The 22736-nt window shown below is 39.6% G+C and overlaps 1 protein-coding gene across 1 annotated transcript in view; it reads left to right on the forward strand.

Moving 5' to 3' along the window:
- Positions 1-22736, forward strand: part of ALK (ALK receptor tyrosine kinase) — a 323117-nt gene that overhangs the window by 145764 nt on the left and 154617 nt on the right. Inside the window, exon 4 of the mRNA XM_072857093.1 lies at positions 8640-8841. Coding sequence (XP_072713194.1) covers positions 8640-8841 — 202 coding nt within the window. The remainder of the gene's footprint in view (positions 1-8639; positions 8842-22736) is intronic.

Here is a 22736-nt window from a genome sequence, read left to right on the forward strand (position 1 = left end):
TGGTCCTCAAAAGGTTTCTGCCATCTGCATTTCTTTCCATCCTATAACTGGTGTGCCAAGCCACTCTTCTCCCTTTTCATCTGTGCAACGATGACTTAGGAAAGCATAGAAAATATGAGGAAACTTTGGAGCTAAAAGATGAGTGGAAAGGGGTCTGCCAGACAAAACTGGTATGTAGAATTGATAGTGCAGAACTGATAACTGAGTCACTGAAAGGCAGATTTGGGATGGAAGTGGCGTGGAGACTAGAGATGGAGGAAGGATGGCTGAGCCTCAGGATGGGCAGGGACTTGGTGACAGATGCTTTATGCTATCAGGCATTCAACAAGCTCTGGATAGGATCATCGCCTTTCCCAATACTTTTGGGGAGAATTGGTCAACTAATTGTCTCCTGGTACTGTGTGCATGGATGTACATGTATGTATGTAGAGAAGAGGCTGACAAGGACAGCTTAAAATGTATGAGACATTAAGATACACCATCTCCTCAAGATTTATCTTATTTATGTTATCTGTGGACCAATTTCATGATTCTCCAATGGTCTGAGTTATGACTCTTGCACACTTAAAGCTGACATAATGCAGCCTCTATGTGATGAGTTTAATCCTGGCACAGAATGAAAAGGAGGACGACTACACCAAATAGATTTAATTATGCACCTTCTCTCGTGGCTTTTCTAGTACTTCAGGGGAATAACTCACAGTACTGGCTACTTGTTTAATGTGGTCTCTGATGTTACTGAACTGTGACTTGTTGCAATACCCATTCTGTTCCAGGCACGTTTCTATTCAGGTACTTGTGTGTCAGAATATTGTCAGACTTCTTAATTTTTAAGCTTTTAGCCTCCTGAGTGTAATCGAATAAGCACACTTGAGAGCAAAGTGTCAACTACAGGCACAGCATTAGGCTTCCTTTCACACCCTCCCGTTAACTACTGTGCACACTGTGAAGTACTGAACGGGTGTTCTGCCTCTCTGTTTTTGTTGACAGAACCAGCTTCCTCTTAGCTTTCCCTTTAGGTCAGTCTGTCCATATTGCTCATGATGACAGAAAATTCTCCTACCCTCTAGTCTCAGAACAGAGATCTCAAAAGTAACTTGCCATTTGCCTCTGTCAGCAGCAAAAGAGAAGATGCATATTGGTTAATCAGCTGTGCAAGGCTGAATTATTTAAACACTCTTTTGTCATTGTCTAGGAAAGATTTTAATTTCAGCTTTGAATTTTAAGTTTTTAATTAACTAACTACTTTTTTCAGTTCAGTGCTTTTCAGCTGGGAGCAAACACTGCTGAGTCATTTAGGAATTGGGCTGTAACAGCATCTGGCTCTAGCTCCCATTACGGAAGGCAATACCTGGAGCTTTTAATTATTTTCTTCTTCTTCCTTCTGACTTTTTCCTTTTGAAAAACTGGATGTAAAATGCTTTGTGAAAAAAACATCTTTTATTGTTGTCTATCTAAAGTAAGTAGTGTGATGGGATTCAGCTTTCCATATGGATATGCTAGGGGTTATTAGAATTTAAACTGATAAATAGCAATAAAGTTTTATAATAGTGTTGCTTTGGACACTACGCCTGGGTTTAGGGAAGCAACAGGGGAAACCTGTAAAAGAGCTGTGTGAAGGTCACTGCTAGGAGACTGCTCCCTCTGCGTGTAAGGCTTCAGGGTTGCCTCCAAGAGAATAGGTAAATTAATAAGGAAAATTTCTGGGACTGGAGTGTGAGAAAAAGGAGGACTCCAGTCTTTCCTAACTTCAAGTTATGTTTCTATAGCACTGCTGCAGTTCCCAAGGATCACAGTGAATACCGGTTGTTTGAGGAAGAAGGTTTTTTATGAGTGAAGTCTTTGAATTTAAGAGAAATCATATGGGGCAAATCAAATTTGCCTGATGCCTTAGTGAGATGACAAATTTGACTTTATTTTGCTTTGATGGATTTTTGGCCTTCCTCTTTATATTTAGGAAATGAAAAATACTTGAATAGGAGGTAATTTTAAAGACCCTTGACTTGCGGATATCTGCTCTGATACCAATCTTGGCCACATGCTGTTTGCAGTTGTTTAATGTCTGCCTTAACTTGTCCATTTGTGTAATGTATTACATGCCCACAAGAGTTAGTATGAATTCATTAGCGTTTCTGAATTGCTCTTGCGTCATCTAGAGAAACGTGCTCACATACCTGCTAGGTATTAGAAGTGAAATCCTGGTTCTATTTAAGCTAATAGCAAGAACTCTGATGGACTTCAAAAGAGGTAAGATATCATCCAATTACCATAATTAGATTGTTAAGAATTGTTCAGCTCCAAATTTTGTAATAATTCAAAGGCTGTTGCCTTCCTGAATTTTAAGTCAGATGCAAGTATAGCATGTTGCAAATCTTCTGGTGCTTATGCAGTCACATTGCACTCAGCACTGGAGACTATTCACATTCTTAGTGTTCAGCACATTTCAGAGCCTTGATGAGGCAATTGGAAAAGCCATATAAATAAGCCTAGAAAAAGTATAACAGTATCTCTTCTTAATGTTGTCACTCAGGTAATGCCCAGTTCTTCCGTGGCTTTTACCAACTACTGATCTCCTGCTATGGGAGTTTTGCTTGAATAGTTAATTTGGAAGTTGAATGTAAAATGAAGAATCCAAAGACCAGCTTTGTGGGATGTTTTGTGATACTAGTGGAAATGTTCTCTCCAGTCAGCATCTCCAAAGACCATAAAACTTGATTTAATTTTTTTTTTTCTACTGTACAGTCCCCAGCAGACGTTGACTGTTAATAGTTTTTACAGCTCTAATTTAATCTGGTAGAGTATTGAACTTGTACGTGAAAGGTAATAAAATCCTTTTAGTAAGAAGATGGAGTTTATGTTCAGAATAACAATCTATCAGTTTTGCAAAGGATTGTTAAATTGCTGCTTTATAACTGTGATCAGATTAAGTCAGCCTAGCTGTGTTTTGAGTCTTGCTTTTCAAGAAAGGAAGTTAAAATAACAAAACTATGGTCTTTGGTTATTAGGGAAGAAATCTGCTTGAATTGGCATGGGGACACTTTAATTTGTATCAGATATCAGGATCTGCTCGGTGTGTGTTATTGGCTTGGGTGTGTTGCTAAATATTATTTTCAAATAACGTGAACTTCCCTCTTCATGAATTCTAATGCATGCCACTTTTGTAACTGATTTTTATGTCCCATTGCCCTGTTTGATGTCATGTCTTTAGGATCTTATCTGATTGTGTGATGTCAGGTATGCAAGAACATCTCATGCTGGAAATCCTAGACCTCAGGTGCAAGTTGAGGAGTTGCCTCCGTGTGTTTGTCCCAGAAGAGCCGGTTGCCATTTTCTGCAGTAGACGCTTTCCTTATTTTCCACTGTAACTTCTCAGGCTGCTGTCTTTTTGGGCTGCAGCCACCTTTCCTAGACTGCTGGCTTGGAAAGGTCAAAGGATGCAATAGGGTGCACTGACCTTGCTGAGCATCATGAGGTTGTTTAGCAGAAGAAACTGATCTGGCTCTTTACTGTGTTTAACCTGAGACTGACTAGGGAGGGTTTAGGGTATGAGCAGTTAGCAGGGTGCATTCAAAGCTATTGGGCAGTTATCAGATGACCAGCTTTTAAAGAGGCTAGCAATAGGATGCTAAGTTTGCCCAGTTCCTAGGGCCAAGCGATGGCTCTGTCTTTTGAACATCTCAGGGTTGCCTCAGCATTCTCACTGGCATGAGTTTCAGATGTTTTATGCATCTGTATCAGACAAGGATGTTGGGACAAAGATTGCAGGAATAGGCTTCATTGCTGGTGTAGTTTTGAGTCTTACCAATCTATACCCCTTCATTTGAAAGCTTCTTTGGACAGGTGCTTTATTCATAGTGTATCTGTACATGCATAGTACATTAGCATCAGTTCTCTTCTTTACAAATACTGTTCCCTCATTAGTTCTGAACAGCACAACTTGAAGCTGTCTTCATCATCTCAAAAACATCTTGCTACTAAGCTGATAAGCCATCCTTCCCTTTTTGTGACATGAATGTTAAAATGTTGTAAACAAGCTTCCAAAGGATCAACAGCAATATTTTCATGCAGGCTATATTAATTTGTCTTGTAATATTCCTTTTATGTCAACTACAACTAATTCCCTGTGCTTAAGCATAAATATCTTTTCATGTGTGTTTGTCTGAAGTGACAGCAACTTGCCAGAGACGTTATCAAACACAACACATGAGGATCAGGAAAACCATTGCATTGTGACTGCAGATATTAAAAATGCAGGGAAAAATATGATTAGAAGCTCACTACTTTTGGTAGCTTTCTCCCAGCGTTTGTGAGTGTTTAGTGGGAATGTGGAAAATAAAGTATTTGCAATTTAGACTAGCAGTTCTGAAACAACACAGAGCAATATCAGCTCATAGGGTTTCAGTCACAAAATGCAAACACAGGTGTATTTGGTGTAAAAGACTGAATGCTCTTCCCGCTGCAACCACATGGTTTTCCATGATGATGATGAATGAGCTCAGGACCCAGGAAGTGCTAAGTGCCTGGGTCTGTGGCTGTATATCTAGTTACAATGTGATTATTTTAACTGCATCGCTTTAATATCAGCATTGCGCTGTGCCGCCAGAGTCCAATTTAAAACCTATAGCAGAAGACTCCTGAAATGACTCATTGGTGAACATCTTTCTGAAAAGGAAACGCACTCTTCAGAGCCCTGAGCAGTAGAACATGACACTGGCAGCATGTACCGTGAAGGGGCCTTTCATCTCAGCTTATATCCCTTGATATCTAAATAGCAGCAGCAGTTTGTTTGAAGCTACAGTGCTTTTCCTAGCTATTCACCCGGGAAGATCCCAAGAGCCTTATTAGAGCTGCGAGCTAATAGAAGAAAATAAGCGCAAGGAAATTATAGCTGGAACCTTAGTGTCTTACAGGTCTACGCAGTGATCCCACATAGGGCACGCCATACGGATTCCCTCCCACCGGAGGGAAATAGAAGTGAACACGTAGCTTCTAATTTTACCCAGAAAGTCCATTGGTGTGAAACAGAATATTCTTCTGTCCCTTGGCGTGGATGGGGAATTGATCTCCATGTGATCTTTTAACTCTTTCTAAGTAGTGGTCTCTAATCTGATCCTGGAAATGGTGCTCATATTGATCCCATGGGAGGCCGTCGCATGAAACAGTGGCAAGCAGTGACTGAGAGACTGTGCCTTTGAGGGAAGGGAGGAGTATGAGGATATGTGTTCAAAATGTATCATTTCTCACTTCAGACATGTTAATTATTCCTTTGTGGGGTTTGATGCCATTGATTTCAGTAGCGCAACTCCTGTCAACTTTAATGAAAGAGGATTTGGGCCTCTGTCAGTGGGTTGTTGTCTTTGTATATGTGTGTATGTATCCAGTTGACTGACAGATATGTTGTGTATGCTTTGGAGACAGCAAATTCATGAAACTGGGTTTGTCTGAATTGGTGTTTCAAGACTATTGAGTATGTGCGATGTTAACGTACACCATAGGTGTCAGGCCTGGTTACTATAGGAACTCACTGGTCTGCTCTGTAATAAGCAGATCTAACTTGGTGTGCATGAACAGGAATCTTCAAATTCTGCTGTGTAACAAAGCTTCTGCACTTCCTGTGTGGTTTCATAGCAAGTACCCCCCATTTCAACTTTGGACATGGTTCCAATAACACCAGAGCCAAATGCGCTCTGATAGTTCTTTCCTTAACACTCATGGACTAGATGAGCAGTAAGAGCAAAAAGAGAACATCGCAGCAGACAGGGAAGTCACCCACGAGATTGTCGGGCTTTCAAAAGCAAGAATAAAGTTATGTTTATTCTCTCCTTTTTTAAAATAAAATTTAAAAAAAAAATTAAAAAATTAAAAAGGTAATCTGTCATAGCTTTAGTACTTGCCCAGGTAGGTGACCTCCCCAAAAGAACGCACTAGGAGGACATTTCTGACAAGACTGTGTACCGGTGGTGAGGCCAACACAGCGTAATAGCCATGTCCTTTAGTGATTTTCTAGGCACTGCTTCACAGCAGCGTAGTGTGGGGCTGTTCCTCCTGGCATCCTGGGAGAGTGTGCCAGGGTAGACCCCACCACAGCAAAATTGTATTCCTTTTAGCAATATAATTTAGTAGGTAGACCTGGCCATGTGATGAGTCATAAGCCACAATTGCAAAGTGTGAACCCTGTAAATAGAGAGTAGAAATATAAAAGCCAAAACAAAGGAGGTTAGCGACTATCTCACAAATTTGCTGTAGCAGCTAGTCTTGTTTACTACTAGACTTCACTGATGTTTCAAACCTGGCCCCAAGTCAGGGCGTAAGAGGGACTATCCTTGGAAGCTCTTTTTATTTAGAACCACTGCAAGAAAAGAAGGAATGAGAGCTGCCTTTATTTGTTATTTTTAAAGTCTGACTCCCTGTTGCAAGGCAGTAACATGAGCAAATGGCTCTTGCACCTGGCAAGTTACCATCAGCAATTATTGCAATGCTTAGTGTCTTTCTGCCACCAGCAGAACTCTCTCTGCTCCCTTTCATGTCACAGATTTCAGTGTTCTTATGGGGATGGTACAATTAAAGCCACAAGATTTAGTGCTCTAATTCTCTTTTGTTTGCAACAAAAGGGAGAGACAGGGAAAGATGATACATGTGGCTGGGTTTTTGTTTTTATTTTACTGACCAGCAAAAATACTGTGTATATGTAACTGTGACAATAACAGAGTTTGTTTAAACTCATCAAACCATTCCATTAATAACTGGATTAAAGGCTATTATTTCACATAAAGGAATCTTGTTATTAAAAAAAAAAAATGCCACGGCTACATTTCACTCCTCTTTGTTTACAAACCTCGACATCTGAGCAGGCTGTACCTTATGTATTTCTGCGTGTTTCTTTCAGCACAAATGTTTTCTAGTTTTAGATATGTCATTAATGTGATGCCAATGTCAAGAACACTGTTTCTGACAAGTATGTCAAAAATGCTGCTTATAGTAAATGTGTGTATGGGAGGGAAACATGGTGGTTGACAGGAATCCAGGTTTCATTTTTAGCCCTTCCATTATTACCCTGTATGTGACCTGAGATGAATTGCTAAATCAGACTTTTTCAAAGGGGACATCTGTGAGCATGAGTGCAATTCCCCTGTTCTAAACCAGTATCTGACAGCGAGATATTAAAATCGGAGCTCTTGATCCTCAGTTCAGCAGAGAGAGATGGGAACCACCAAAGGGCGGTTCACCAGATCCGTTTTAGGGTGAGGTGAACTACCACAGGAGCTCAGAGCAGCTGGTTTGCACCTTGTGGTCCACAGCTTAGACACCAAGGTGAAGGTGAGCAGGATCCATTTGTGGCCCTTCCATGGGATTTCTTAGACACTCTGGATCTCAGCTGAGCCATGCTCAGTGATGTGGAAGATCATTCCTCTGAAGGTTCAACCTTGGTATTTTCAAAAACAAGCTGCTGCTCCTGCTAAAATTCATGCACACTTAAAAAGAGGTTTAAATTACAGCCCTGTTGAGCCTTAGTTTCTCTCTCTATGAAATTAAACTGCTCATCAGATCTACATGTTTCAAGTATTAACGGACAGGCTTTATTAATGGACAGTCCAGGAAATGAAATCTCATTGTCTTGATTATCTGCCCAGTCTTGCTAGAATCTGTGGAATATCACAATTCTTCTTGCTTCAAGGGTTGGTCCCTTTCATTTACCTAACTGCACCTTTCATTTACCAACTACACACCGCGATGTGCTTGCTCTGTGGGCAAATTGGTAAATTGGTCAGCTGCCAAAAGGGAGTAATTTGACTTACCTGAAATGAGCAAGTGTGATGAAAATACATTACCTCTGTCCCACTGGATAAGCTTCAGATTATATTGAAATAGAATTAGGCCAAGGGAGTCAATGTACTGGATAATAATGAAATGTTTAATGTGGATTAGCTGCATATAAAATTAATACATTAGAATGAATTGCTGAAGAAAGAAAATGATGTCAGGCCTTTATCCTGACTCTAATGACTTAAAAATGCTGCACTCGTCTGTTTATAGAAGAGCAAAAGTAAAGCTATTGAATTTGTGTTCTTTATTTGGGTGAGAAAAACAGATATAAAGTATTAATATGTATCTGAGTCATCAACTCAAGATCCCACTAGACCAAGGCCATAACATTTGGCTCTGGACCACATCTGAGAAGTTGCAGAGATGGGGATGAACTCCAGGAAGAACAAGTACATGAAAACAAGAATCTAAAGCTAAAACTCCATAATCACCTGCCTGAGCTTAGCTTTGGAAATCTCTTGGTTGATTGAGTTTTATTGTTGCTCTTTGTTATTTTTCCCTGCCAATAATATTTATGGCTTTTTCCACTTTGTGCATTTTCTTCCGGGAGTTAAATCTAAATGTAATCTTTGTTTTGGACCATCCAAAGGTGAGTTGAAATGTTGCTTGCCCGGCAAGATCTTAATGGGTTTCATACAAAATGGGCAAACTTTCCAAACTAGTTGGCAAAGATAATCTTTGACTGGGAGGTATGGAAGGGCTGAAGAGTGAGCTGCGGCATAAAAATGACAAGTATTCACCTGCACTCCGGGAGGCTTTTTGGTTTTTTGTTTTGTTTTGTTCTTAAAGCTTTCTTGTTGCCTCATCTGTTCTAGGTTCGTTCCTGTTCCTCAATGCATCAGAGCGGCTGAGCCCTGTCATCCTGAGCCCTTGGCTGAGAAGCAGCAGTGACCAATGCATGGTTCAAGTGGCTGTTTATAAATTTTACCAGCAGAGTGGAGAATACATTGCTCGTGTCCTTCCCATTGACGAAAGCAGCAGTGAAATATTATCAGTGGAAAGTCCAGAGAAACATGGGTAAGTCTCATCCTCTCATTTGCGTCACAGCTTGACTTGAGAAAAATTACATGATTGTGCAGCAATACAGCCACAAAACGCATGCTGCACATCTACGAAGGGGAGCAGGACACCACACCAGGTAGATGTTGGTCTTTCATGGATCTAAGTTATTGCAGAAGCTAGAGATAGGTTTTTATTTTATTATACAAAGCATCATCAAACTACTGGATCCACGTAACAGTGAGTCTCTGAGTTTATTCTCAGTGCTTACAAGTACAGACGTGGTGTGGATACTCATCTTAAGTTTAAAGCTTTTCTGTCTAATTTGCTCTATCTGATTTCTTTTTACTACTTCTTTACCCAAGTATGCTATTGGGCTTAGAATATCTACTGAGTCTTTGCAGTTTCATGTCGGCATACATTTTAAGTTTTGTCTTGCATTTGTGTTTTTTAAATGCTGTCTCTTGTCAACAGAGCAGTTCAGAGCTACTGGTGGAGGAGGAAAGCTTTTGATCTTTCAAGGGTGCAACTGTTTGAAATATTTTATCCTCTTTGTGCAATTAATTTTAATTGTTGATGATGTCTTAATTTGTCAGACTTCCTGTGCGTTCTTTTAAATTTTGGTTAGCAGCAAAACAGCAGGAGGCATAGCTGAACATAGTAAATATTTCTAAATGCTATAGTAGTGAAGTAACTTAGAATTGAATTTGGATGTATGTGAGGCTAATGTTCTACCTGGCCTATATACTGATTTTTTTTTACTTTTATTTTTTTTATTTCTGCTGTGAAATGTGCGTTAAGAAGCATAATTTTTACTAAGCATCACAAATGTTCTTTGTTTTCATGTGATAGATTAGAGAGTATCTGATAGCAAGTCCTGCTGGCTTGTGCTTGTAACAAGATGTGATTATCTGATTACTGTCTACAACAAATACTGTATTTTCCAGTAGCAAAAGAAGAATGCGCAATAAAAAACCTGACAGGAGATAACCTAACTCATAGAAACAGTTTGAATAGTTGTAATTCTCATGTAACACATGGCCTATAAAAGTGAGGAGGAGAGTTTGTGTGTGGATCTAGATCGTACTTAGTTCCAGCAACATCATCCAAATTGTAAATTACTGTTGATGTCTGGGGAAAGGTAATTAGGGGAGCTGCAGCAGCTGTCTTCTTCCTTAGCTCTTTGCAAATGCTGTGCTCTATGTCACAGCTAATAAACATGCTTTGTGCAAAGTGCCTCCTGCATTGGCAATGCCACTGCTCCTTGGCATTTGCAGGCAATACTGCTGTGTATAAAATGCTTTGCTGTGCTGCATGGAGGAGCTCTAGCTTGGGTCTGTGGGCAGGCAGAACTCACCAGGAGCACAGGCAAGTGCCGAATGTAAGAAACCTTAAAGGGAAGGGAAAGATTACTTTAACTATGATAACAAATGCCTGCCTTTGCCATCTGGTGGAGACAATATGGACTGCTGAGCTGTGTGTTGCAGATGGAGATTGTCACCACAGTAAAGAGGGTCTGTGCTCTTAAAGAAAGTGGTTTTGGCTATAGTTTGGCTGTCCCATATGCTCGCAAGAAGTGTAGCTTGCTCCCCAACAGCATTTCTGTGGCACATAGGGTAGTAAGGATGTGCCTGTTGCTTTCATGGTTTTGTATGGCTGACTCCTTGGTACTCTTGTGTGCTATAAAACTTCACAGTTGGAGCAACTGGCTGGTTCATTTTTCCCCTTCTGGTCCTGTCTCTTCACTGTGAGAGGTAGTAGCTCTTCCCCCAGCTCAGCAATGCAGAAAGGCTCTGATATTGTGCCTGCATAAATGTCACATAGAGATAGTTAAGTATCTACCCGCAGACTGCAGCCACAGATGATAGGGTAGCAGTTTGTTATCATTTGCCCTGAAACTTCATTCCAGAATTTATGAGTCCTCCTCTGCCCTTTGTTTGGAGTGATAATATTTGATTCTCCCAGCTCTGATAACAAAACATGCAAATTTCAGTTTTGTAAAAATCTTTTTTTCTTTAAATAGGAATCAAGAATAGCTGATCGGAAGTCAAGAATAATTCAGTAAAGTTCTTGAATGAACTAGCAACCCTACAGTGGAAGTCTGTTCTGTTTAATATTTTAATTTGTCTTGGAAATTGAGAAGAATTGTATTGTTTTGTAATGAATTCTTTGACCATGCTATAACCAAGTGATTTCTAAAATTTTAGCTCTGGGCGGGAAGTAATGGAATTCCTCAGTGATGAGCCTGTGCTAGAAATAAAAACACTTCAAAGTTTCACAGGTGACACTTCTTTGATTCAATGCATTTTATATATTGCTTTGCAAGCAAGAGGTGTAAAGTGTGCATAGTTCCCAATGACTTGTATGTGCAGTCGTGAGTCCATGCCATTGCTGAGAATCAAGCTCATAGCAGGAAAAGTATGTTTTATTGAAACAGATGCACCTGAAGGGTGGTAAAGCAATAAATTAATTCTAGGGTGGATTTTCTCATCTCTTGAACTCTGCACAGTGTCAGTATCTTTTTACCCTTCTTCTTTTTTTTTTTCTTTTTAAACCACATAACCTGAATTACATATATTAATATCTTACAAGGTCTTCACAGTTCACCTACATTTACAAGAGAAAAAAGTACATGCTGTCAGGTATTACTATTTCATTTAGGGTGAAACTAAGCAGGCAAAGGTTTCGGTTGACAGCACTTTAAGCTGATTTTAAGTATAAATATGTGTAAAGCTATGAAATTTTATTAGTCGGGTAGAGGCAGCGAAGCACCCAATATTTATGTGTTACCAGGGTTCAACCGTGTTGTTTTTGTGTGCAAAATACCAGGTGTGATTTCAGTGGATACTCAGCATGCGTAAAGACTCAAAGGAAGAACTAGTGATGTTCTGTTTGCTCCTCTGGTCTCACTCTCTCTAGGAAAAAATAGCCCAAGCCTGTGGACTAGAGTTGTACCAATTCCATAATGAGGCATAGTCATTACAGAAATTGTTGTGTGGAAGATGCATATTTGTTTTATTTTCTTACTTGACATATTTCATTGCAGCTGATCTATTGCGCGTAGGAAGAAAACTGGCTAATTTAAGATGCATTACACAGCAGTAGGATAGGGCAGATGGAACAGACACCAGAAAGAATATGCCAGAAGTGATAGCTGCAAATGGTTCCTGAGTGATGAAACACCAGAGGCTGGCAAAGGGATGCTTGTTTTGTATTATACAGAAACTTTGCCAAATACAATAATAACTTTTCTACATAATATTTGCAGCAATGCCTACCACTCCGAAGATAATTATGTCCTTGTTTATCAGTTCAACAGAACTGTATACCTTTTAATTTTTTTTAAAGAGCAGAAAGATCTCACTCTGTATTTAATCTCTCGGGTTTGGAACACCTTTGGTTAGACCTTCTCTAATTTAGTTCCTAAGCAATCAGTATGACTCCTCTGTGGGGAACAATACATTACTATACTCTGTTAGAATTAGTTTTGTTGCATGATAGAGTTTCTAGATGATCTGACTTCGTGGATGTGTTTTTGATATGGTTAGTCTCTTCTGGCATCTCTTGCAATTCTGTTGTGTTTTACAAGCACCTGCAAATGATACAGGGAGAGAATCAGTGCAGTGCTATCGATCCTGTGTAATGGCAAAAGAGTTGTTATAATTCTTGCCATGGAGCACAGCACTTTCTGATTTATCCCAAATGTCACTAGATGCGGGTACTGCCTTTTGCTGGTTTTTTTTGCTCCCATGGTGCTGTATGCAATCCTTTCTTTTTGCTATTTAATGGACTTCCTTTTTTGTGTTACTGGAGGTGAGGAGACAGCAAGTACGTTTACGTAGCATATTGGTTATTTAGCAAAGCAGAGTTACTTCCACAATTTGAATGTTGACTTCTGGGTGCTTGTCAGACTGTCACTGTGGCCGCTGATTTTGTTTCACCTCTTATTTATTTTCCCATCTGTTAAATTTATAATTATAGAGCTAGTAAGATTGTAAATGCACTTAGTAGAGTGGGGAAAACACAAAGGAAAACTTGTCAACAAGGTCAGAGTTTGTAATACAGGATTGATTTTTATTTCTTTTGATCTGTGTATTTCAGAGAAGTTAGAGTTGGGCAAGGACAAAAATAGCATTGTTCATTTTAATTACCATTACTATTTTACATCTCTACCTGCACTATTAATGGTAAGCTGCAGTATTATATACCATATATCAAACCAAACTTTTTAATAAGCCCATAGCGAATGACAGAATATCTTCAATTTGGTCTTTCATTGCAGACCTCCCTCATGACTAGTTCCATAACCATGTTCTTGCCCCAAAAAATAATGTAACGAGTGGATCTTAATACTGTTCACATGACTGAAGGTAATTGAGGCCTCCTTGAAGAGGGGAGACAGGGAAGATCCTCAGATCAGCTACTTCAGCAGGAATACCAGGATGCCAGCCTTGTTCAGATGTAGATTCAGAAGACAAGATTTGAACTACTGGACTGAGTTCACTTGTGACATCTATCCCACATTTCCTGCATGAGCTGGGCCCACCACTTGTCCTGTTGTGTTGCTGCTTTTTCTCTATAGAAAAGAGCAGGGTAGTTATTTAGATATTTTTCTGTGTGTTTTTAGATTGTAATTGCTTTATGTTAGCAGGACTTTTGTCTCTTCCTACAAATCCTTGCAACACTTTAGAGGCAAAGGGAGGTTGAGGCTGTGGCACTGAGATCAACGTGATCTGTTCTGTCACCCCACACTTAGGGGATATGGACTGTAGAATCCCTGCGTAGAATTGTTGGTACTGAACTATACATCTTTTGACTTAAGCATACCAATACAAACCACATAAAATGACTTTGCAAGCCATATGTGTTTTTTGGGCTGTGAGTAGGACCTCTAGTCTAGAGCCTTAACCAAAGTTGAGATTCATCTGAAGACTTTTGTGTAAATATGTGAAGTCAAAGGTGTCTCTTAAATAAAACCTGAGATCTGAACATGCATGCGTGAGCAAGGAAGCCGTAAAATACTACTACTCTGTATAGCCAGTACTTTAGTAGGTACACGTATATTTCTGCACAGAGCACTTCCAACAGAGAAAGAGCACCTGTTTCTGAAGGTTACTACAAATCATGATAGGCTATTCCTTTTCCGGCATCTACAACTTCACTTGAGATAGATTGCATTGATAGATGTCAAGAAAAATAAATGAAGGAATCACTAGCATCTGTCACACTTGACCTTGAGGCTTGAAGTCTGAAGGTTATTTCTTGTACTAGTGTTGTTCCTTTTCTTGTTCTTTTTTTTTTTCTTTTTTTTTAAATTTCTTTCCAATAGCTGCACTAGACTGTCTCACAGGCCAGGGGCTTAGTAGAAGGAATTTACTTTCTTGGAACCCTTTAACCTTAAAAGTACCTTTCTCAGATTAGTGGTAAAATGAATTTGCTTGGCTTTTTTTGTGGATGTTTTTTTTTTCCTTCTCCTTGAAAAAACACATTACTAAGTTCAAGCCTTTGTTTTGCAAATGCCTGGACTATGACATAAGAAGAATGAAGACCAAAGTGTGTGTGTTTGGGGTGCTTCATATGGGCACTTAAAATCATTTTTAGGCATCAAAATATGTCTCAAAAAATTTACAGCACATTTTACTCATTTGAGTCATTGTGTCTAAACTATACATTTGAGAAATTCAGGTAATCCAGGAAAATAATCTGGATTTGTGGATTCATTAGAAACTAAGCTCCTCCCGCGTTTGTGGCCAGGTGGTCTGTTGGTGACCTCCTTGGGCTCTGGGAGCTCCTTCTGTGCATGAAATCCCAGAGGCTGGCACATCTGACCCTGTAAAAATGATGCCAAAGTGACCATGGTAACAGAGTTGGGGCACCCTTAAGAGTGGCTGGTTTGGGTATTTATTCTTTTGAAACCAAAAATTCCTTAATATAAATTATTTCTTACATGGCTGAAATGATTTCTTCAGACCACTCTGAGCAACCTAATCCAACTTTTATACTGTCCAAATCCTGGGCCCAAAAATCTGTCGTCTTAAACTTTTATACGTCGGGTCCTTCAGAATTATTTGCAGGCTCTTCTTTTCTGGTTGTTATGCTATTCTCACTTTCCAAAGTCTGGGTTGGTTTTTTTTACCCCCTTCTCTCATTCCTTTAACTTGTTTCCCCTGTTTTATAGATCTTGTTTTCCTCTCTACCTGAGGCTTCTACTTCAATTTTTAAAAGTTATCCCAAACTAATCTTTACAGCCCCATGTTGCGCTTCCTATCAGTGTAGGCATGCCAGGATGAATTTCATTTTCCTAAAACCTAAATGAGCAAACAACCTGCCACACATACACACACCACCCAGCCTCCTCCTCCCAAGCACCTACACGCACTTCATTTTGTCATCTTTGCTTTGCTTTGCTTCGGTGTCCCTTCTGCTATACAGAATTGCAAGCAGTCTCTTTAGGATCCTTTGCTACATAGTGTCCAAGTGTGCTTTTGCACAGCCAAAATGCTTCCAACATTTATTTCCAGAGACTAGGCAACACGCCTCATTAATATTGCCAGCCTTGTTTCTAGTTATTTTTCTGCTCCCCTTAAGCTAAGCTCTCTGTCATTCTTCTGTTGGCAAAGTTTTATAACTAGCCTGTGGTATAATTGCTTTCTGTATCTCCTACTTATTTTTGACCTTAAAAACCTGCTGAGTTCTGTACAACCTCCTCTGCGGCTGTCCCACCTTGGAGCGTGGTTTTGTCATTGTGCACAATTTCCTTGGGGCTTTCCTTGCTAATGCTTAAGAATCTCTTTCTTATCCAAGGCAAATCTACTCTGCCATAGTAAGTGCTATAGAAGATTTACAAGGTAGCATTCCTCCCTTCAAATTCAGAGAGAAATTATTAACTAGGTGCTGATAACCTTGCGAGACTTAAAAATCATGTCCTTGACCCGTCCGGCTGCTTAGGGTGTTAGTGTAGTGGTAATGCGGTTGATTCTGCATTCTAAACCAGGTTCTCAGGTATCACTCTTAAATTATCTTGGTTCTGGTTCATGACTTGCACCACAGGGTTCAAGTCCAGTAGGGCAGCTTTGCACCCTCACTTTAAAGAACACTGTCTATATTGCTGCCTCACCAAAAACGGTGCCTGTTATTCTCAAGTGTTGGTAAATCAGGTGTTTTCCACTCAATAAAGAGGAAAGAGAACTCTGATAAACTTGACCACTAACCTACAGTTTACTTCTGCCTATTAAAAAGAAATAAAAGATTTATTCAACAGGAATTTGCAAGTTAATTCTCAGCAAATTCCCAACTGGAAAATTGAAGGAAATGAAGGCTAAGAAACTGTTTAGATTCTGATGCTTGCTGTGGTGGCAGAGGAGGCGGCTTGGGGTTCTTTTCAGTGATCGAAGAGAGTATTGAACAGGCTTTCTTTCCGCAGGAATACAGTGTGGACTGTGGTGTTTGACACCAGTGTGAAGCACTTTGCAGAGCTTTTAATTTAAAACCTGTGTACCATAGTTGTTAAATAGTATTGCTAATGCCTGAAAGCATTTTTCTGTCATTTTTCTGCCAAATAGCTACCTTTGTTTGCTTTGCAATTTTATTGTTTTGTATGGCACACATGTGTACAGTAGAAATTATATTCCTGTAACAAAATACTGTCTCAAGGGCTCTTTTGTACTGGCAGTGGCAAACCATTAATGTCAGCGGCTAGTCTGGCAAACTAGCAACATGGTTTTGGGTTGACACCAACACCAAAGGCACAGGTTTTGGACAGGGTTGTCAGATCTGCTTTATACACTGCTTTATAAAGCTTATTTCTTGACTTGTGCACTGTGGCAGAAGTCTTTTCCACACACTGTGCTGGATAATGCTTGTTCTTAAAATGAATCAATATAGTGAAGCCGTGAACATTCATGGCTTGCACAGTAGCATTTTGGTATCTTGTATACAGAAATAAAGAGTCCTCCCCATCGCATTTGGAAGTACCCTACCTTTTTTGCAAGGGTTGTGTTCATCTGTTTTTCTTTATGGACATTGAGTTCTCTGAGTCACCGAGTACAGTTGCCAGCTCTTTATAAATGTCAGTCCATAACCTTATGATATTTGTTGCCTCCTATATCAGGCTGACTAAATATGATTTTCTATTGGAAATAGCAGCAGTGAAGTTTGTTTATGGAATGTAATTGGAGCTTTTCCTGGTCATCCCTGGCTTGGCATGCCATTCATGCTGATGGATTGAGGCCACAAAGTTGCATAATAAAGTTCCTTTTGACAAGACAAAGCTATTCTAATCTAGGTCTTGAACCAGCAGCACTGTCTGCCATCCTTCATGAACTTCGCGTGAGGATAAGACTGCAGAAGATCGGCGCAAGTCTCAATCTTTCAGGAGGCAATGAAGTTTTTATGACTCCTCTTCATCTAGCAAGCAGTAGAGTAAATGAGACAAACTCAGCTGTCTCTCGTATTCAGATCAGTGGCCAGTTATTATGATGCCTTTATAATAGAACAAAATTACACTAAGGGGAAGATTTTTATCAAAATATTTACATTGAAATACTTTTATTAAAGAAGCCAAATAATCTGATTTTCTCCAGCAGAAGAAAAATACAAAGTGTAGAAAAACTTTCCCTGTGCAGTGTGCTTGCTCACAGATGTTAAGATAACTTCAGTTAGAAGGTTGCTATCAGTACGTTAAGTGCAATGGATGACCTGATTATTTTTAGGATGTTAAGCATCCTAAGAGTGTCTAGCTAATGTACTACCACACCAGAAAACAAAAACGTGAGATGATCCATCTGGATATTGTCTTAGTTTGAATAGAGACAGTGTTCTCAAATCTAGCAGCTGTTTTTTGCATCTCTGCTCCTTTCCTTTCTAAATGCCTGGCTTTCAGGAGGCCGTGGTGTGGGAAGTGTGGGCTAATGCTTTTGACAATTCAGATCCATATCAAAACCACGATGATTGCAATTTGTTATTATTTCATGCCAGATGAGCTATTCAGAGGCTCATTTCTTAGAGGTCTCTAGATAACATCTGACACAAGTTGATTTCCATTTTTTTAAAGCCAGTTGTCTGGGAACTTGGGCTCCTTTCATTCCTTTAGGCAATTTCTCCGGGTCAAGGCTGGGGCATGTATCTGGACTATTTGAAAGGGAATTGACTCAGCTCTTACGATTTCTGTTTTAGATAGGGGATTTTGATTGCCAGTATCAAGGCAGTTGCAGTTGACAGTGCGTAGTAAAACAGCCCCTCTCAAACAATGAGAGATACCATCAACTTCAGTGTTTATCAACAATCAGACCACTATCAATTTTTAAATGTTTTCTTCAAGAACATCTTGCTTTCTTTTCACTTATTGCTTGCCACCAGTATTCTATTACAAGAGGAAAAAAAAATCCTATATAATTTTACTGACTTCTTTCCTTAATAATTTGAAAACTGGGAGAGTGGTGGTGTCTTGGCCAACAGAATTTCTGTCTTTCCATCTCTTCTCACTTATTCCCAGGGCTCACTTGTTCCCTGCTCCCTCTATATCAACATACTCTTCCCTTCTAGTTTTGTCTTCCAGGCTTTTCTTCTAAACAGGCTTTCCAGCTCCTCAACAGGTCTCACTCTCGCTCTCCTTTCATCTTCACTCCCTGTCTCTTGCTCCTGTCCTGCTTGCATTTGACTCAGCTATATTTCTTCTTCACATGTTCCGTGTCCAAAGGCTGGGGGAGGCACAGAGCAGTTTATTTTGTGTGACCAGGTCTGGTACTGCCTGCTGCAGCCCAGAGTGAGTGCTGGGCACCTTCCCTTCAGCAATTCAGCCGCCACTTCTGGAGGAAAATCTCTGCCAAGAGGACACAAAAATCAGCTTGTTAGAGGCTTGCAAACTGGCCTCATTGAGGTGAATTTTCACAGAAAGGTCCACACAAATGAAGCAAGTGATGCTGTAGCTCTCCAGCAGTGCTTTCATCAAGTGATCTGAAGGACTCTTAAAAACATTAAGACCCTGCTGAAGTAGGTGGTATTATACAGATGGACACAATCAAGCATTAAAGAGATATTCTAGCAGATCATTAGTGAGGTTGGTATTCAATAGAAGTGCGGCTGAGTGGCACTGCATTTATTGCATTATTTTTACTAGAAGAGTGCAGGTTTTAATGGGGAGAAATCATGTTGATGTCTGGGTTTTCAGAGTCAAAGGAATTGATTCCAGCAGAGATGTTAATGTGTATCTTCCTCACCGCACTGTTTGGGGAGCAGGCATTAATCTGCTGAATTTCAGCATATGCACAAAATTTAGATTCTGCATTTGTTGCTATGCAGAAACACTTGTAGGGGCAAAGTTAAGAGGAAAAAAAATTAATTGTTCACAGGCTAGGAAAATTCTAGCTCTGCATCTGCTTCTGAGTCCTCATCATGAGCAGCACATGGCAGATACATTTCTACCCTGCAGGGGACAGGCATTGCACATACTCTTTCCATGTTCTCTTCCCCATGCCCCTCCCAGCTCTCCTTATTGCATTAATACTCCCCACTCCTAAGACAGGGATGTCTGAATTGTGTCTGTCTAACTGAATTGTGAACATTTCGTTCTCAAATTAATCACTACCCAATCCCAATTTCATGTGCCTTTGATGCCTGGTTTTAATTGCCTTAAAGTAGAAAGCTTCAATGAGCAGAGAAATTAAAATTGCAAAATCCTGATGGCTTTTTTTTTTAGTTGAGTTATTTGCCTCCGCAGTCAACTTGAATAGTATGGTTTTTGGTTGGTTTTTTTTTCCTTTTTTTTTCTTTTTTTTTTAAGCAAGTGAATGTCTTATTCGTTTTCCATTTCTGGCAGAGCCGCAGGCTTAACTGCAATGGGTAGGCTACATTTTAGCTCCAGAACATGGAATATGTTTTGCGTTGCCTACGTTCTAGGAGAGATGTTGCAAGTCAGTGAAACGAGCTCTCCCTTTCTTTTGAAGCTGGACTTTTCTTAGGAAGGAAACTGCCATTTGGAAAGATTGAAACCCCTAATATATAATGGAGTCTCAGGGATGTCATGGAGGGGCAAAAGCAGGAATGAAAAGCCAGAAGTAATTTAGGACAATTGCACAATTTCTTTTATCCAGAAATTGTATCTCCCATGAAATCAGAACTTTTCAATTTTGATTAAGTGTTTTCCCTTAGGGCGAGCTAGATGAAATACTGGTTTCTTGGACTGACCCCAAATATCTTCTTAGCTATCTGTTCAGGATTATAGTGGATGTTGTTTTGCTGCCTTAGCTCATGTGCAACAAAGTTTGTATGTCCTTTTTCACAGGGATTGTTCTTTATCCCTCTGATGAGACAGCATGTCTTCTCCCGCCACAATGTGGCATGCCATGGAACTTGCATGACTTGAGGAGCATCATCATGAGTGCTGATGGGAAAACTGTTTATACAAGGAATAACACTACCATTTGAGTATCTCTGTATGACTGTGCCATACGGCAGTATGGCATCATAAGGGAGTGCAGTTGAATGATGAACTGACTCTGAGAGAAATACTGCAGGGCAGCTATATAAAGCAAAGTAAAACATGCTGATAAATGAACATCCATATTTTGCTTTAAAAATGCAACTGTGATGCTACTTTACAAATTGTTGGGGGTTTTTGAACTTAATGAAGTGTAATAGCAAAGCCAAAGGGTCCCGTGTTTTCTCAGACTTAAGAGTAAAGTTACTTTGTGGAGGAAAAACCACCCTGGTGTAGGACAGGTTTATTAATTATTGAGTGAAAAAGAAGTTGTCTGTCAAATTGCTAGATTTCAAATCTGAAATCTGTTGCCTTTTACCGACTTGTTTTGTTTCTGGGACTGATATGACTATTTTTTCCCAGTATTGACTTTTTCTTAATGACTTCTGCTTGTAGTCTTCTGTAATAATTTATGCCATGATTGTGCTCAGTTATTATCTACTGACTGATAATAGAGTTTGTTTTACAAACAACATTCATTGTAACGTAACTGTTCAGTACTGGCACAGCAAGCCGTAGTAATAACTTCTGCAGGTTAATGTTATTCTTTACTCAGCTGTTGCTCAATTATCCATCAGACAGTATCTTGTTTTCTGTTCCTTGCCTGTGACAGCCCTAGTGAGAGTGGTTTGGATTTGTGTTTTTTTCCAGCGTTTAGGTGTAAAATGGATTTTGATGCCTTTTTACCTCAGAGAAGTATTTTAAACATCCTCTTGGAAAGTTCAGGGTGTTCTTGAGGGGCAAAGACATAGCCCTTTTATTGACTGTCTTTTTATACAGTTACCCTTTTTGACCAGAATAGTTATTCAGAGTTGAAGATCCACAGGATGTCTTTGTAAGGAAGAAAAGTTGGCAATGAGGCAAATGGTTTTGGTCACCCTGTTGATTTGAAAGCGTTGTGTTCCTGGAAACTGGAGACATCAAGCACCATAAAAATTTGTTGTTCGCAGCTTGTTTAGCCCAGAAGCCTCTCTAGTCTTGTTTCTGGGCCACTCTCAGTACTTACTGACCTATGTTTAATGTTTGCTCTTTTCTGTATATTATATTCCTGGTTTTCTTCCTTGTTGTCTCTCCCTCACATGTGCATGATACTATATACAGGAACTGGCCATTTCTCTCCCACTCCCTAGAAAGTTACTGTTTTCTCTCTCTTTCTCTTTTTGCTTGACTTTATATGGAGTGAGGGATTTTTTGTTTATGGGCTGGTCATTGCTTGTGCACATAATTTGTGTGTGTTTGTGAGACAGACACACACGTGCATCCATGCATACCTTTTGCTTTCAGACTCTGTTTCAACAGTCTGGTACTGTATCTTCTTACATCCTTCATCCTGGAATGACTGCTGAAGGGTGGCTTTGCTGATCCTTATTACCTTTTGGAAAAGCCATCAGTGTTATGCAAGTCCCATCCATCTGCTAGGGAATGCAATTCTAAAATTATCTTTTAATGGTGTAGAAGAGGCATAAGCTCCGTATGTTTTCAACCACAGAAGGAGAAGGAAAGGAGGGAGTGTTCCTCCAGCTCATTAGTCAGAATGAGAATGAGAAATGGAAACAGCTTCCTAGTCATTTACTATTTGCTCCAAAGTAAATCTATCTAAATATTAGTGCACTGATGATAGTAAAAAAAAGGGGGGGTGGCGGGGGAGGCAAGAAAAAAGCCTTGCCATTAGCTTGTCACGCTCTGTAGCAAGGTACATGGGAGACCAAAGATATATGTACTATGGCATTTCTGTAATGAAAACTTGAGCAATAAAAGTAGTTTCTGCTGTGTTCTGGAAAAGGAATTCTCAGGGGAAATGCATTAACAGTATTTCACATTACAAATTATTATTGCATATTCAGCTATTGTTTCAAATGAGAATTGTGTGTATTACAGGGCGAGGGAAGAAAGATACAGTTAGTATTTCTTCTGTAAGCAGAATTAAGATTTTATGCATCTGGCTGTATCAGTTCTACCCTATAAATTTAAGTTAATACTTTTGCAGAATGATGAGTCTGTTGTCCCTAGGATACTTGATGGACTTACACATGTAGTTCAGGTTACACTAATTGTGGCTGAATATGTGAATCTCTTCACTTTCACTGTGCTTAAATGGAAAAAGGTATTCCAGTGTGAAAATGAGACTTGCTGGATATGTCTAGTAAAGGGTGGTCTCCCATGTTGAATTTACAGACCTCATGTTGTATAAGTTAGATATTACCAAATAACAGTATTTGTGCTCTGAGCGCAAGTTGCATTTTTCCCACCATGCCTAAAAATTTTGAATTAATTAAATGTTTTGTTTCATCCACTCGCCTCTCTCCACCTAGGAGGGGTGTGTGTTTGGAAAGCTGGTTATTTTCATTACCTTCTTACACGGTAATTAATTTTATGACCTTGCACAGGAGGTCACAGTTGTCTTCACAACAACTTGGAATAAAGTTTAAAATGTCAT

This window comes from Ciconia boyciana, chromosome 3 (assembly GCF_034638445.1).
Source record: "Ciconia boyciana chromosome 3, ASM3463844v1, whole genome shotgun sequence".
NCBI classification, from domain to species: domain Eukaryota; kingdom Metazoa; phylum Chordata; class Aves; order Ciconiiformes; family Ciconiidae; genus Ciconia; species Ciconia boyciana.